This window comes from Macrosteles quadrilineatus, unplaced genomic scaffold (assembly GCF_028750875.1).
Source record: "Macrosteles quadrilineatus isolate MER2022 unplaced genomic scaffold, UCM_ALF_1.0 Scaffold_3__2_contigs__length_128488019, whole genome shotgun sequence".
NCBI lineage: Eukaryota > Metazoa > Arthropoda > Insecta > Hemiptera > Cicadellidae > Macrosteles > Macrosteles quadrilineatus.
In genome coordinates, this window is record NW_026542596.1 from 63684662 (window position 1) to 63702543 (window position 17882).

The 17882-nt window shown below is 34.5% G+C and overlaps 2 protein-coding genes across 10 annotated transcripts in view; both read left to right on the forward strand.

Annotated features, from left to right (window-relative positions):
• The window catches only part of LOC128988819 (sialin-like), a 76212-nt gene extending 69697 nt beyond the window's left edge, over window positions 1-6515 (forward strand). For 8 of the 9 annotated variants that reach the window (XM_054410490.1, XM_054410489.1, XM_054410487.1 and 5 more), the window contains 5 exons: window positions 41-173; window positions 790-945; window positions 1689-1774; window positions 2163-2201; window positions 3122-6515. In XM_054410490.1, coding sequence (XP_054266465.1) covers window positions 41-173; window positions 790-945; window positions 1689-1774; window positions 2163-2201; window positions 3122-3325 — 618 coding nt within the window. In that variant the 3' untranslated portion in view covers window positions 3326-6515. The remainder of the gene's footprint in view (window positions 1-40; window positions 174-789; window positions 946-1688; window positions 1775-2162; window positions 2202-3121) is intronic. The other variant, XM_054410486.1, reaches the window with a different exon arrangement.
• A 3805-nt stretch (window positions 6516-10320) lies between these two features.
• Window positions 10321-17389, forward strand: LOC128990541 (zinc finger protein 182-like). The gene is made up of 5 exons (XM_054412949.1): window positions 10321-10367; window positions 11904-12135; window positions 13878-14088; window positions 14565-14831; window positions 16238-17389. Exons 2-5 carry the CDS (start codon window positions 11909-11911, stop codon window positions 16388-16390), a joined length of 858 nt encoding a protein of 285 aa, XP_054268924.1. The 5' UTR covers window positions 10321-10367; window positions 11904-11908; the 3' UTR covers window positions 16391-17389.
• Window positions 17390-17882: the final 493 nt, after the last annotated feature.

Genomic DNA, 17882 nt, shown 5'->3' on the forward strand with positions numbered 1-17882 from the left:
TAGCAGTAAGCCTATATGAGTTTCTGACAATGTGTTACAGAATGGAGTTCTCAGTGGCCTGCCTTTCCTGCTCAGTTATCTGTCGTCCGTCGTGTTTTGCTATGTGGCCGACTTCCTTGTAACTCGTAACCTCATTAGCCTTACCAACGTGCGCAAGATATTTACTGCTATGTGTGAGTATGATCACTTAAATCATTACAGTAAGTGATTCATTTAAGTACACTTTTGCAAAACTAAACCACAAGAATGTGAATTTTTTACTTATATTTTTAAATTGAGATATTAGATTCCATCTAAATTACTAAAAACTCCACATATTATTGCCATTTTAAGTATTTTTACTATTAAAAAATGCAGAAAATGGAAAATCAAACATATTAGGGAACTAAGAGAGCTGTTTCAACTTTCAAGTATCATAATAAAATATATTGTTATTAGAATAAAAATTACATGACCAAGATGGGTGACAGATTAGACAAATAGCATGAAGGAGATACAAAACTGTGATTTTTAAAACAAGGAACACCGAAATGAGAGAATATTCCCTGGACGCCTTTAAAAAGGTGGTAAAGTAAACAAAGCCATGAGAATGGATACTGACGAAGAATTTTCTCACGCTTGGCTGAAGTAAAGTTATCTAGCTGTTGAGGCTGTCTCAATGAAAATAGGTAGGAGAACTTACGTTTTTGTGATATATTACCAACATTAACCTCCTGATTGTACTTTATCATAATGTTTTGGTAGCCAGCACTTTATTTTCAGAAACTTTTCATTTTACCCATGTTACAGCTCAGGTTATACCCGGTCTGATGCTGCTGGCTATCGGCTATCTTGGATGCAACATTACTCTAGTTCTCGTCATCTGGTTCATCGCTGTCTCTCTCATCACAGCCTCGTACGCTGGAGCAATGGCTAGCGTGGTCGACATAGGACCGAATCTAGCTGGTAAGTATGCCTTATTGATGTTTTGAGACATTACATACATACATACATATCCTCTCCCGTTCCGATTATCTTCGGGTCTGGGTGTTCACTAGGCCTCTCCATCTTCTTCTGTCCTTCCACAATTCCACTTCCTCCACATACTGCCATTGCTTCCACATCACGTTTCACCTCGTCGAACCACCTTCTTCTAGGTCTTCCTCTTGATCTTCTTCCATCCATTCAAAGTTCACTCATTCTTTTCGGGATTCTATCATTCTCTATTCTTCTTACGTGGCCGAACCATCTCAATCTCGTCTTCTCTAGACGTTCTCTCAAACTTTCTTAAACTATTCCTCTTCTCAGCTCTTCTTTCCTCATTCTGTCTAAATCTTATCCCTCTTATAAACTTCATCTCCTCTGCCTGTACCCTACTCTATTCCCTCTCTGTTATGTTCCTAACTTGAGACATTACTAAGTAGAAGAAATATTGGTGGTTTATGTTTGTTCTGTTTTTGGTCAATGCTCATGGAATGAAAACAAAGAGAAATTTTAAAACAAAAGTGGTACAATGGAGTTTTGTTTCTATAATGGTGGGTGTGTTACTTTTCTTCAATGGATTTAATAAAAAAAATATTCTCTTCTGCACCCTCGTCCCTTAGTGAAACACAAAGCTAGTACTATTATATAGTTAAAAAAGAATTAGTGTACTGTATTAGATTGACATGAGAATTTTTGAATAATGTTCTTAAATATTATGTTTTCAGGACCTATTCTTGCTTTTGCACAGACAATTCACATGACTGCTAGTTTTCTCTCCCCGATTGTTGCTGGTTTCATCCTTAAACATAATGTAAGTAACACTTTATAGTACCTAATTAACTAACTTCAGTAAATATTCAGACTATAAAGATTTATTGGTTGATCAAGGCTGGATTTATGTTTTTGGTACTTTTTTCAAACAAAATATTTGGTACCTCTATTTTGTCCTAAGATTTTTCTCTGTGGACACGTAGTTTGGAGTGCTTATGGATCTACCATATAATGTAGATGTAAACAAATATTTTTATTCAGGTTTTTTGTTCAGTGGTTGCAAAAATCTTGAGTTTCAAAAAAACTTATCAAGTTACATGAGGAAACATTATTTTATAGAATAGCTTGTGCAGAATGATTGTACAGTACCGGTATACTAAAAAGATTCTTTAAAGAGATTTTATGTATTGTTGAAAATTAATTTTCAGAGTCAAGACTCAAACTATGTACAAGGTGTTTCCAGTTTGGTAGGTGAACGTTTTAAGTGGAACTTGTCTAAATCTATCAAAAATAACCCACTGATTGGTTTGTGTGCTTTTTTAATCCAGTAACCTAATGTTTCCCTTCAACTCTCTCTTTTTAACTGCCTGATATTCTCCTAAATGAAACACACTAACTTGATATTGTGGATTAGAGGAAAATTTTGTATGATACCGACCACAGTTATTCTTACTTTAAAATCAGCACGTGACTTCAACATATGGTGTAAAGAGAGAGAAAATTAGTAAATTTCCCTGTATATTTTCCCCTTTTGATGTGTATGTGAACTTTTATTAGTTGAGGTGTTAGCACTGTCATTGTTCAGTGATCATTTTTGTTAGTAAATGGCTTGGATTGTCTAGAATAGAATATTTTGTGGTTTACTGTTTGTTCTTAATGACTAAAAACTCATCTATCAGAAGGTGTCCAAATCCACCATCTAGATGTCCATAAGAATGTTTTACTTCTTTATGTTCAAGTCAAATAGCTTGACGGTTGCTGGGGGCCTCACTTGGGCCCTCGAAAGAATTTTTGTTATTTTGGAAAATAATTTTTGCTGATAATTTGTTAGAGGGAAACAATTTTCGACCCAAGTTTTTATCCTCCCAATCACTGAAAGCATCTGTGAAGATTGGGCGATCGAAAATCACGTCTTCAGCAATCAAGGGTGTGGATAATCAAATCTCGGCGACTGCAAAATACTGTTTTTCTGTGATTGTAGGAGACATTCACGATTCATCAGCAATTGCTAAAGATGGCCACGGTTTCATCGCCACTGCAGGGCAAGCTCACGATTTTGACATAAATTTCTATGGGATCAGCTCCTACAATAAGTTAATTTTACTTATTCAATTTAAATTTAATCATTCTGCGTAATTATCTCCGTTTACACTTGATATCTTTCCAGACAAGTTTGGAGCAGTGGAGGAAGGTGTTCTGGGTGGCGAGCTGTGTCGCTTGCGGAACGTACGTTTTCTTCCAAATCTTCGGCACCTCCAAAGTCCAGCCGTGGAACTACCCTGATGGCAGGATTCCCGAAGAGGATCTTGAACCCCTGAGTAAGAGGAAGGCCACTCGACGAGACAGTGCTGACTTTGCTACTGACGGATGATCCACGGAGAGTGTCACAGAGTCTTCGGACAGTCTGACAGTGTCGGTGGTCATGTGACTGGGAGAACCTCAATGTGACGAAGAAAAGTAGAGCCTCCGGTGTAGTCAGCGAAATCACATTAACATGTTTATTTATTATGATTACCTTTTGGAAATGTACTTTGTGTTTAGAAACAATAATTTTAAAATGTCTAAATCTATGACATGAAGTTAAACTTCTAATGAAAGATATTTGAAGAGCATTCAAATAATTATTTGCAAAAATATTTGTTTTTAAAGTTTGAGTTTAGTTTACAAAAATTTAACCATTTTATTATATCAATTTGAGGTCAATAAGATGTATTGTGACTGTTTTACCATCAGTAGCGCTTTAAACATGTTGAGAGAACAATCCAAACCTCTCGGTCTTGTTGTGTTTAGCATAAATAGTTAATGCTTACAGTAAGAAATCGTAAGCTTTTTTTGTAATAAAAATAGTGTATCAGTTATGGTGGTCCTTGGAAAAAATTAGATATACATGTTTAAAATTTCCATTTTTAGTTTGATACACAATATCCCAAGTATTTGATTTGTATGATTTGTATCTTATTTGATAGCAAGTACTTATACACGGAGGTAATCAAAATTTCTTGCTTCTGTGAAGCAATTTATTATTTCAAACTGTGATTATTTAAGTTTTTGACTCTTTAGGAAATAAATCATCTTGAGGCTCTGCTTAATTCCAGCTCTATGCATACTAGAAGATAATATTCTTATTTAACTATTATTTGAATAAGTATTAAGCAGAATAGTTTAATTGACTACTGTATTTATTTCATTATTTATTTTATAGTGCCATATTTTGTATCATTGAGTTTTAAAGTTGTTTCGCTTGGATGTATAATAACGCTAAAATGTGCCTGTAGAGTAATAATTAATGTTGTGGATATTTTAAAGTTAACTTAATTACGATTATTGTTATAATTTATGTAAACGTAAACTATACCTCCATAGAATAACTTGATTTCAAACTGCTTATTGTAAAGTTATACCTAAAAATGCTGAAAACAACTTTTGCTGATCTTAGAAAATGTATTATTAGTTTTGTTTTGGAAACCAGTCAAGATCAAAGTAAAATTTGAATCTGTTCTTTTAAACAGTTAACTGTTTAGGATTTTTACATAGCTGTTGTATATATACTAATGATGAAATGACAATAATGAAAATCTTGTTTTAGAAAATGTTTAGTCAGGCTCCTAACAGGTCAAGAGAAAAATCACCTCTTATTTGAATTCCTTGAATGATTAGGAGTTAATGTAGAGTAATTAAAAACAAATGCAAATTCCCAAAAATAAGTTTGAGAATAAGCAATTGTAAATCAAATTAGACAAAATCTGTAATTTTGTATAATTTTATCAATGCGCTAGTTTTTTAATTTCAAAACATCATCTAAGGAAGGGATAAAATTGTGGTATTTGGTTCAAGTTAGCATTTCTCGGTACTTTTTACGCTAGTGTTTTATAAACTTCAACTTTAGGAAAAGTATTGATTTGGGTGGATTATAAAAATATAGTTTTATAGCTGTGCCTGCCATATCTATATAGTGTGTTGACGTGGGATATTAAACTATAATAATACACTTAACTGATTGTACAGTAGCTAACCAACAGTATATTAGGGAGTAGCCTTTATAAATGAGTATAAATGAAAATCAAAGTAGCGATAGAACTTTCAATTTGTGATACTTTATAAAAATCCTATGAGGTTAATATATGGTAGTTAGACAAGTATGTTTGTTGTAATGTTAGTATAATGCTATAACTCATTGCTAGGCACTATTTTTGTAAGTTTGTTCTCTCTTATTACTGTTTGTTAGCCTGTGACTTAAAATTAGCTTTTAGAAAGCTTAAAATGTCAATTATCTGGTTCAGTATCAGTTTGATAATATCTTATAATTTAAAAATAGTTGCATTTATCATCCAGAAATTTGAAAAAAATATTGGTCAGTAAATTATGTCACAATTTATGTTTTACTGAGATAGAAAATCAATTTAATCGAAAAAGGTAAAAAAAGCTGTAACATACAACTTCAAAGATATTAATATTGAAAACTAACTAAAGAGTTGAATAGCCGAGTAAAATAAAAAAAAAAATGTTAGTAAAACACAAAGTTATAAATATAGTTGTTAGATTATGTACTTACACATTGGCCTAGTACTTAATTAGAGCACTAATATTGGCTTTGACATTTTGAGCTTTTTTATTGCCTCATTCCCTTAGTTTTAATACTTTTATCTACATTTGGAAAAGGGATAGGTAGAATCTAGTGATTGAAGTATTAACTAAAATATAACCATGTACAGCATCCAAATAACTTTTTAACGATCCTTTTCAAGTTATTCAATACAAATTTACATAATCAAAATACTATGTGCTTACTTTAATAGGTTTTTTTTTTGGTTTTACGCCTGTTTGAAATAACAGAAATCACAACAGGAAATGGGTGTCAGGAAATCCTTTGTTATGGTCCTAAAACTTCAGTCAAAATAGGTTTTATATGATTCAAAATGCAGAATACGCTATGCTTTTTAATGAAGTATCTACTTATAATCTTTTCATGTCAAAACTAAGTTTTTAAAAGAAGGGTCTAACATTTTTAAGTTTTTTTACATATTTTAAATTTTTTTAACTGCATTAATACTTGGGAAGAAAACTTAAAAGATTATGTAAAAAAAGACAATTTTCTGTAAGAATAATAAGGTATACAAGTTGGGTTTCAACTACTTTCTTTATAACTCTTTTCAGTGTTTTACTAAAAGAACACAAAAAAAGGCTTAAGATAAACTTTACTAATTTTTTACTACAGTATTTGAAAAATCAAAATGTCATTTTATGTTGTCTTTGACTTTCAGACATGGTTCATATTAATTCATGTACAGTTCAGTACAAACTATATTAAAAAAATAAATAATTTTAATTTTTTTTTTAATTTTAAAAGCAGCGCCAGTGCAGGGAATCCTAAAATTACCTATTTTGACTGAACTCCCAACTTGTCAACGGAGTTTATGTGACACATTAATGATAAATTGTTTTTTTTTTAGTCCATTCGCAACAGGTTTTAGTTGAAAGAATCCAATTGTATTTATTACTTTTAGGTAAGTTCCTTGTAGGCACAAAATGTTGAATCAATTAAATTATATTTTTATATAAAATGTGTTTTTATACCGTATCCTCTCTTTAGTTGTCGTTGCAGAATAAGCTACCATAGGCTATCCTTGCTTGATGACAGGGGGGGGGGGAGTACGTAAAATAAATAATTCCATAGACAAAAAGAATTAAATATAGACCATCAGCTGTGCTGCGGTTACCATCGGTTCCATATGTACCATGGTAACTGCAGCACAGCTGACATAGTCTATATTCAATTCATTTTGTCTATGATAATTCTGTCTTCTGTTCTTATCTGCTGAGAAATAGTTACCCATTGTTATTTACCTTAGAAACAAAAAACTTATTTTACCACTTAGGTACTATAGTAAAATTCTTTTCTTTTAATTTAGATAAAAGGGTTCACATTTTCTATGCACATTTTTTCAACCTTAGTGGTACATGCTGATGCGTGTTTACAAAATACTTCAACTCTATATGGATTTTAGATTTATTGGAAAGAAGAACTTATTGAACCTACTTAATCTAAAAATTCTGCTTATATTTGAAGTCAACACTCAACAGATCCATAAGAATCTAACAACATATCATAGTGTATGAACTGCATAAATTACTTGATATTGATGAAATGAAAAAAAAGTACACCCCTCTCTTGTATAGTAAGAGGGATGAACTCATAGTCCTAGCAAGTTAACCGTAGCTTATTGTGCCCTTTTACCACTAACTAGGTATTAGGTAAAAGCCTTTACCCGTGTCCTTCCTTGACCAGTCGCAGGAGCTTTTGCCCAAAGCTAGCATTTGGTCCCATCACCGCTGGCTGCTTTGGGTCAAACAGGGCCCTTCTCCTTGTGCTTTACAGTGGCATCGGACTGATTGCGAAGTTGACACTCAAGTCATTGATGATTTCTACAGTTAATTGATCAGCAAATCAGTGTAAACATAATGGTAAAGTGTGAAAATGTAAAGACAATGGACTATGGAACTGATTAAAAGAACTGGTGTGTATATTATGTTGTTTGTTGATATTTTTCTAGATGAGTAGTATCAGAGATGCAATGAAACGTTACAGTACTGTATTTACTATTAACTTACATTTTTAGTCATATTGATGTTTTGATAATCATATTAGTTTTGTCTGCCGAATTTAATGCACAGTTGCATTTGTAAATTAAATAATATGACTTAAGATTATATAAAAAATAAAGTTTTCTTTATTATTACATAAAAAATAAATCCTCATTGGCTTTTACTACAGAAATACGAGCTAAATTAATAGTTTACTTCATTTTTACTTTTTCCCCTTATACATAGTATTATGGAGAAAGTATTGTTTTTGTAAAAATTTTTAAGTTTGAGTTTTGAGTGGATTTATCAGAAAAAGTGGTTTTCGAAGTGATGTGTGGGTGTGTACGTGTCTGTATGTGTGGATGTGTACAGAGCTACAGACGACACATTCCTATTTTGATTAAATTTGATATTTAAGTACTAATCCATGGTATCTCTGGGTTTTTTTTTTAATTTTTCTTGAAATTTTTATTTTTAAGTGGGATTTCCCCATAAAACCCATAAAATACAGTAATGGAAAAATAGGATTTTCTCGAAAACGGCCTGAACAATTTGTCTGTTATAGTCCGTCAAATTCTGAACAAAATGGTACAAATCCCATTTCCGTAAAAATTACGGTTCGAAAGTTATTTGTATGTGAAAATGTTATTCGAAAATGTGATAAGTTTTTCTCATATCTGCTAATCTGCCAACACAAGATTTAAAATTAATCAAAACCAAAATTACGGTTTCCACTACAAACGTTTTCTATAATAAAGGCCATTAAGGTTGAATTTTGTTTCAAAAGCTGGGTTTTCCTAGACGCGGAAGAGGAACGTGGAGAGTGTAGAAGCGATTAACATGGCGTTCCGCTCCTCTTCTAGGAAAACAGTAACATTAACACGTAAGACAAGAGGAGTCCGCTCTCCGCGTTCCTCTCTCCGGGCTCCGCTTCCACACCTGGGGCCCTATTTTTGAAATGGTTGACTGTTGAGTTGAGTGTCGAGTCATTCTATTTCCAATCGTTTCGTATTTTTGAAACGGTTGACGGTGGACTTATACAACCAAAACTACTCAACACCTATCGAGCTGTTGAGTGGAGGTTGACTGCACTTTCTTCTTCCTCTCTTTCGGCAAAAAATTACTCTTTTGTTATTACTCTTTTGCCATATTGTTTTGTTATTGCTTTAATTTACTAATTGCGATTTAGAGGTTATGTATTTGTTGTCAATGTATTAGCACCCAATTATGCGATTGTTTTCTGTAGAATAATCGCATTTTAATTTTATTTACTGTGTCAATACTAGACTATTTAATCAAGGGTTTTATTCTTGTTGGAATGTTTGAAATAGACTAGGCATACTAATTGAACTTATTATAAGATAATTATTGTTATTAGACCTATGATTTAAGGTATTAAAGATTGTGGTAGAGAGAAACAATATCATAGTTTGTTTCAATACCATTCACCTAATAAAGGGATCGAATTAATTTGAGTTACGATATGCTTCCAGTGCAATGGCAAATAGCCGCTTTAACCTAAATAAAAAACAATTAAAAATAACATAAAACAAACCGACGAAGGAAACTAAAATAAGGTGAGGTGATGTGTTCCGAAATAGAGACGAAGAAAGCAAATAATAATGTATTTAGGATGAGTGTAGGACCTAAAGTAAAGTGCAGCCTATGCCTAAACTTATAATTAGCTACACCCTAAAACAAACATCCATAGTAAATTTTATTTTTTATACTTAAGTTTATTAGGCTACTTTATTTAGTTTACTTTAGTTTATTACTTAAGTTAAGGTACTTTGCAATCACTAAGATTAAGCAAGACATAACCTCAATCTCAATTCAATCTCTCAAGAACGGAGTTGGACAGTTTACCTCAGTGTCTCGAAATATGGCACATTGAGATTTAGCTGCCAGATTTTAGGGTAAGAAGAGGTTAAATCGAAGTCCGCAAGAACTCTGCATTGTGATTGGTTCAAAATGACGTCATCTGAATTTTTGACGGTCGTATATGCTCTACATTTCCACCACTAGTCTCTCAACTAGTGATTCCCAACTCGCTTCCCAACTGTTGGGTTTCAAAAATACCAAATCATGTTGTTGGTTGAGTTGAGTGCTGACGATTGACTCAACTGTCAACCATTTCAAAAATAGGGCCCCTGGTTTAAAAGCGTTGGCGGATGTGTAACTATTTTATACAGATTAAAAAAAGATTATTAAAAGATCAAAATGTTTCTATTTTTGCGTCCTCTTCCCGTTGCAAAGCACGGGTTTACGTATCTTCCAGCATGGAGTTTACGGGTATAAAATGCGTAGACGCTACAGATTTCGAGATGTTTACTATAAGTTAGTACAAAATATCGAAAATCGACGGAGTTAGTTGGATGTGCATTAGATATGAATGGAATATTAGCTACAAAACTACAAATCGAAATACAGTAACAATTTTTGTAAACAATTTTAACGGTGCTAAAAAATTATAGCACACTGTATAGCCGACGAATATATAGGTACTTATTCATTAATTCTATCCCTTAATCCATGGTGAAGCGTGTTTAATAGATTCAGAATTATTTTAAATTGTTATATTGATATTCTTATCTTGGTACTCTATTACAATCATATATTAATAATTAAATCTATGTAAACTAGTTACATACACATTAACTTTATATTATACAGGTATTGTTAGGAATTTGCTATCGGTCTGTGCTGAATTCAAAGCTTCATTCTGTCTCTGTCTGACATTGACTTTTATTGATTGTTTTGTTTGGTCCAATTTGGTTGTTGTGTAGTCCAGGCCGGTTATCTGCAATATTTTCGACATTAAACGAATTCAGGTATGTTATTAAATAGAAATTGCCTAAGACATTCATGGGTAAGTCATTTTACAATAATATTTGCCAGTTCCTTCCCAGTTTACTCATATTTCTCAGTCATAAATTTATCTATCTGAGAGTACTGACTGAAGTTGACAGGATGCACTGTAGTGGCCTATTGCTACCCAACTACCTAATTAGTGGGCATAGTAAATTTATGACAAATTATTAGTGAACCTAAGGTTTCAAGGCAGGAATAAAACTTAGTAAATAAATATGAGAAAATTAAAGATTAAAAATTTTTTTTATTAAAAGTTGAGTTAACTTAAGAGCTGTTTAATTAAATTAGGCATAGGTCTAGTGTAACACAAGTTTAAAGCCTAGGCCTACTGAACATATTGCATGGCTTTTAAAGCAGACACCTATCTTAATCATGTCAAGTTTTGTTTAATAGATGTTTTGGCCTCGAAATTAGCCCTTAACTCAAAGAGAATTTCTGTGATTTTTTGTAGGCCTATTTTGTATGATCTTTTGTACCTAGATTATTGCTTTGGAAAGAAACTAACTTAAGAAACTTCCCAATTTAGCTTTAGGCCCTACCATGGGTGCCCACAGGAAACCTTTTTAGGGGTGACATACCTGTTTCTTGCTCTTTTTCTCTCTTGAATCTCTCTCTCTCTCTCTTTGAATCACTTTCTTGATAAAGGGCACTCCCCATAAAAGTTAAAGTGTAGGGGCCTAAACTGTTACACCTAACTTAAAATGTTTTTTTTTTAATACCGGTAGGCTCTAAGGTAATGGTTACACACTAGACGAAACTAAGTTACTTTTGGCTGTTAAGTTAGTCTAACGGTAAAATCTGGTATTATTTTTGAAAAACTTACTAAGCAGGATGGGCGAAATAGGGATGTAACAGATTAAACCCTTACCTAAGTTATAAGATTAAGAATTATGTTCTTTTTTATCAAATCTGTCCCTGAATCAAAATCTATAATATATTTTAAAATACCTACCGGTAACCCTCTGACACCCAAAAAAATTCATGTCAGTGTTATTTAACTTAGGCCTAGCCTACTAATGTTAGGCCCTAAGCCCATTAATTAAAATGTTGTCCATTCATGTTATTAAATTTTGGTTGTACTTATACTTCCAACCAATGTATTACCATAGACTAAGCAACACAAGTAGACTCCTTATCCCATTGTAAATTTTGAAGCTTGTTTTTTGTGTCTAGTTCATGTACGTCCACACTGATCGCTGGAGTAGACAAAATTTTGTTTATATTATTTTAGGGTTATTTTCATGATTTGTGCTTTACTATTTGATTACCGGTATATAACTTTGAGACCAGTTATTGTTTATGATTATATAGTTTTATTTGGTTAAATGAGGTTTTAAATGACTGAAATAACAAGAAACAAATTGTAAACAAAACACAACCCCACAGTTGGACGTACAGAACCAACAATAAAATTGGCTTCAGCTGTTCCATAAGAATGACAAATCTACTAAGGGAGTATGTTTTGGTATTACTTACTGGTACAGTTTTTGTTGTAGAAAATATGGCGGATAACAACAAGAATGGATACTTAACAGTTGCAACAAACTCCATGATTCAACAGCATCTTGCGGCACAGTCACAGCAGAAACTCAAAATGGATGAGCAACAAGTAAACTACAGCCTTAAAGTGCCCCAAGTTAACCACTCTCAGGAGTCTTTTACCATGGTTCCAGATGACGGGCTTGGCTACGACGATGGTGTCAGAGTACTCCGCTCTATTGGGACATGGTAAGCCTAATTCTCAAGCTGTTGCTGACTAGCTAAGTAAAAAATATTTAATTAGTCTATATGAAACTATGCACTATAGAACTAAGTATGGCTATATGAGTAGGCTATGGTGTGGGTAGGGCCTATATGAATTGCAAGGAGAGGGTAACTTTTGTAAAGGGCTCATTTCTTAGTAGCCTAAAAAAATATAGGTAATTCTGTTATTGGCGTCCATCAGAATTACCTATCCCGGAAGATGATTAAAATTTAGATAGGCCTAAAAATGTTTTATTTTACGCTATTTTAAACATTGGTTTGACAGTTTATATTTAAAGGTGCATTTAAAAAAATGTGAATAATTTACTATTGTGGCCAATGGCATAGTGTAAATTGTTTGACTTAAAATTATATTTTTACTCTACAATGTAAATATGTACGGTAGTGATTCTAGGTAGAAGTCCTAGATAAAATTCACTAATTTGTCCAGATTTCCTGACAGAAAAACCTGGTTGGTTTTTCTGTTGAAAATTGATTTTACAATGATAGTGAGAGACGGTGATGTCCAGAGAGCGTGGAAGATGTTCAAGATTTTCTCTTAACCTTGGAAGATGTGCATGATTTGGCCAAGACCGTGGTTGATGATCTCGATCTTGCCGTCACCGCAGATGTTTACGATTTCGCCCTGATTATGAGCGATGTTCTCAATGTTACTGGTGACCGTCAAAGTCGTTCATGTTTTTGCTGTGACCACTGAATATGTTATTCACGAAGATTATTATGGGCTTCACTCACCTTTATTTTTGTCTGTGATGTCCAGGACGATTTGTCAAAACACAAATAAACACTTACGACACAAAATCGTCCATGGCATCAAAAGTCCGACGTTTTCGCGGAACTCAAAAAAACCTTCCTCTTCCTCAGGGTAGAAAAATACTATTTTTATTCCGCACGCGGGTCGAACGCCTAACCACAACTGCCGGATCAGCTGAGCTTGGAGGCAGGGGTAGGTACATAGTCCAATGTTGATAAGCCATTCACGCTCCTGGCCTTATCTCGTAGTTGTTCTCGTTCATATTTAACAACGTTCAGGCTAAGTACACCGTACTGACATCCACCAACTTTACAAGGAGTCTGATTGGAGGAAACGAAATACGGCAAGAGTTGCTTTTCATGGCAATAGAAGACAAGCCACTTTCACGACCATCGGTGGTTGTCAGTACGGTGTACTTATACGTTGTTAAAGACGAACTAGAACAACTATGAGATAAGGCCAGGAGTGTGAATGGCTTATCAACAATGGACAATGCACCTACCCCCATCCGTCCTCCTCCAAGCTCAGCTGATCCGGCAGTTGTTAACCCATGGTTAAATGGCTTGATTTATTAGGGGTAGCGGTAGCGTACAAAATGTAAAAGCAGTTCTATCGGTGTAAGAGAGATTTAAAGTTTTTCTTACAAATCTTAGGCTACCGTAACTTATGCATCCTAGAGTTTTCAGTACCGTTATTATGTTATTTCACTAACTTTTGTACATTCAATTTCCCCTAACACAAGCAATAGATATTAGCACCTGGAAACATTTAATCAAACGTGAAACTTATTTCAAATCAAGATTTCGATTGTGCAATAAGTCACATTTTAGTATCCAAAGACAAAGATTAACAAAGTAAGCCTACTTGAGATGTTTGATTTACCCTTTGAAGCTGTTATTTTTTTAATCAAAATTGTCTGAGAAATTGTTAGTCCACAAAAATGTTATTTCAGGGCTCCAGATTACTCGAGCAGCTCTAGTTCACAAAGTTACCAGCCTGAAAACTCCTATAATGAAGTGAAAAAGGCCTCGCCATCTACCAACGCTTCCCAGACTCAGACCTACCAGATGTCACTGCAGAAGCCCAAGCCCAAGGTGGAGAATAACAATAAGAGCTTCACCTGCACCGAGTGTGGGAAAGGCTTGGCTAGGAAAGATAAACTTGTAAGTTAATTTATTTATTTGTAAAAAAGCTTTTTGTTCTATGTGAAATATTTGGTCTTTGGGAGACTATCACTTCATTGAACTGGTGAAAATACTGGATTTAGGTTTTGGATGCGTTGCAGTAATCTATAAAAACGTCAGCTGGTGCTTTTGCAGATTCAATAATGCCGTTATGTTCCTAAGAAGGAGTCTACTTTGATCCTAGAACCCTACATAAAGTAGTAAATTCTTTATAATATTCTAGTATTTCTAGTAAACTGTTTTTGAAGCCTTGTTTGGATGATGATAAGGTTGAAAAATAAGACTGGTATATGGAAATATATTTCCATTGTCTATTTTCTCGTTGAACTTGAAGTTCTTGTCAAGTTACAAATTTTACAGTTTTCCTGACTTATCTTTAAGTCCAGCTTGAACTTGTCCAGTTGCGATGCGGATCAGCAGAAATTTATTGTTAAAGGGGTTTTACTTAATTGTAGGTGATACACATGAGGATCCACACTGGTGAGAAACCTTACGTGTGCGAAGTTTGTAAGAAAGCGTTCTCCCGACGAGACAAGCTGGTGATACACATGAACAAACTGAAGCATCTGACTCCATCGAACCTGGCCCCACTGTCCAAGCGTGTGCCAGACTCCCGCCCTCCGCAGCCTCAGCACACTCTGGTTGCACCTAGGAAGGAGATGAAGGACGAGAGCACTTCCATGTCTCCCCCGCCACCTCCCCCACCTCACCCTTCCGTTATGGTGAGTTTTGCGTTTTTTTCTTATGTTAGGTTCAGTGCTAGTTTGTGGGGTCCGGACTGGAATTAACCCAGCTAGATCCACATTTAATAAATATCGTGCTGATTCCACTACCCAATAGCACTCACGTAAACCCTGCCCAGCGTAAGCCAGCTTTGATAAGTCGTGAATAAATTCATTAACTACATTTTTATTTAATTTTAACTACCCCTCGCCATTGAAACTCGCCTGCAGCAACTTGCCCTAAACATGATATCGATAATTGTAAAGTTAATTTAGTTACATCAGTTAATTTATTGTTGGTTGAACCTGCCCTAATTTAGAAAAGATACCCCTTACCCCCTTTATCCCCCAAAAGATTACAATTAATTAGACATTATCGGTCTAATTAGACATGCCGACAATATTATCACTGTGGTTACCAGAAAACCATTTGACTCGTGTTATAGTACCTATTTCACTGGAGTTGAGGTTAAAATTATAATATTTTGGATTTAGAACATATTAGGCCTATACCTTGGAGAAGTGCAGGCACTGAACAAACAATAATTCACCCTGGTAGAGAGTTTACAAGATTACTGGGGCTGTGATGGCTGTTGCCAACTATGCAGTGTTGCCACATATCTCTAGTTTATTGACAACTATCTACAAAACATATATTTATATACGCTCAAAAATACATATACTGTATACACACACTAGGCCTGTTATGCATTTTAGCTAGCTGCTTGAACAGGTGTGTCTTAGGTAGTGGTTGGTGGTAGGGGGGGGGGGAGGTTCTGGAGCTGGTTTAATACCGGAATGCCAGTTCCCACCTTCTTAACATGGTTCCATAACCGTAACATCGAGAATTTCTTTGACAGTCAAGGCAAAATTGTAACCATCAACATTCCTTCACCATAAACTAACGCTGATAGCAAATTTGTGTATATCTTATGTAGTCACAGTGACATCGTCGTCTCCAACCATTGTGGCAAAATCGTCAATTTTCATATGAGCACACATTTACAGCAATCCCAGAAACACTGTGGACTGTACCTAGGCCTACTGCTCTGTTGGGACAATTGTTGGCCTCACCTGACCTGAAAACATTGCAAAACCCACCAGACCCCCTAGTAAATAGTTATATTTGACAACTGGGAAGTGGGAACTGCGACCAGGGAAACCAAGGATTTGTTGACCGGAAAAGTGGGAAATATCGTGTGAATGATAGGGATTCTGTATCCAACCTGTTTTCATAAGTAAATGCCTAAGCAGATAAATTTGCACCCGATGGTTGAGGAGTGCCGGATAAGGCTTTAAGTTGAACTCAGCTTATAGGTATTTAGTAGGTATTATTTTTGTAACCCTATGCCCTACTATTCTCACAAATCAGAGTTACAACTAACCGTAGTTTGATTATGTTGCAGCCCCTGGATACAACTACGTACTGCGGCCCGTTTCCTCAGCCAGACCAGAGCTACTGTCTGATGTGTCATCAGTCCTTCACCAATAGGGACCAGTTTATGTTCCATCTGCGTACACACTTCCGCACCCCTGACTCCACACAAGTCTGCTCCTAAGTGACTCAGTATCATCACCTAGACATGCTAAACGTATCGAGCTATGTCTGTATTAGCTTTAAACTATCCTGCCGACTAAAGCCCACCCTGGAAGATGGTTAGCTGTAGTTAGCCGTTTGTTTGCTATAGTTCAGGACTTGGAGGTAAAATTTGAGCGTGGAAGTTAGTTTCTTAGTTGTTAATGAATCTTGTCAATGTGAAGATGCTTACATCACAATAAGGTAACAAAATAGGATTTTATCATTGCTGATTCTGGTACAAGGAACTAAGGTAATATCAGTTGATGGGATGAAACATCTCATAATTTAGCTTTATATAAAGCTTAGAATTTCTAAGTGCCAAGTTTTTTGTTTCATGACACTTTTTAGTATTTAGTGTCTGAATAGCCGTAAAGGTTTGTCAATTGACAATTTATGTCTTTGCAAATGCTATTAAAACTAATATGAACAGTCGTAGCTTTAAATATTGTAAGGTTTTGTGTTGAAACAAGTGGCACACAACAAAGATGGCATGGATCCACAGGAAACTTGTATGTAGAAAGTTCAGGTTGTAGTAGGCCTATGTGCCGCTAGTGGGGCTGTGATCACATTTGGTACATTAACACATGCACTCAGCACAGTATGGAGAGATAACGAATAATTGGGACAAGACTAGTTTTGAGGGCAAGAGGAGCAAAGAGAGATTTTCTTATGGTGTGATATTTCTGGGACCTACATCTTGTAGAGATCTGAATCTAAAATTTATGTGTATACATTATCAAATGCAATACAGAATTTACTCTACTGAAATTGATTCTCATTATTATTTATATTTACTTCTTTTTAAAATTTATTTCCAAACTGTTGATATCAGAAACATATGTTAATCACCCGAAATTAAGGAAAAATTGTTAATGTTCATTCTATACAGCTCAGTTTTTATTTCCCTTGATGTCAAGGTTCCTGTACAAGAAATACAGTTCAGTGAAAATAAAGACTTTTTAAGTACTAAAATGTCGACACTTGGAACATTGCTACTTGGTTTCTCATTACGTTGACTGACTAAAAAACAACCGAGTTGTATTAGCAGCAGCTGTAACTAAATTTAAGATTCAATCATTGAATCCAGCAGACCAAATTTGAACTTAAACCTCTTCACAAGAGCTGTAAGGTTTGATTCAAAGTTGACACATCCTGAATTGCACTTGAATGTTTCCTCTGGATCATTCCTCTTTGTGTCGAGGAGTGATTGAAAATCAAGGAATGTATCAAAGTTTTTGGAATTTTGAAGATTGGCAAATCCATTAAAATATTTTAAATATGTTAATGGTATTTTTCTTACATTAGTGTTTTTATTGGATGGCAAATATGAGACTGACATATTTTTGAGAAAGTATCTTTCTAATAAGTAGTAGATTTAGTATGGAGAATCAAATATTTGTAATATTTTCATGATGAGCGACAGAATCCAAATTAACAAAATGTAAAACTATTCTAAACTATGATAACTGTTA

Excerpts from the sequence above, each read along its gene's own strand:
- LOC128990541 (XM_054412949.1), top strand. The coding sequence starts at position 11,909 with ATGGCGGATAACAACAAGAATGGATACTTAACAGTTGCAACAAACTCC. Across the intron at positions 14,089-14,564 it reads TGGCTAGGAAAGATAAACTT|GTGATACACATGAGGATCCA; the intron begins GTAAGTTAATTT and ends ACTTAATTGTAG. Across the intron at positions 14,832-16,237 it reads CACCTCACCCTTCCGTTATG|CCCCTGGATACAACTACGTA; the intron begins GTGAGTTTTGCG and ends ATTATGTTGCAG.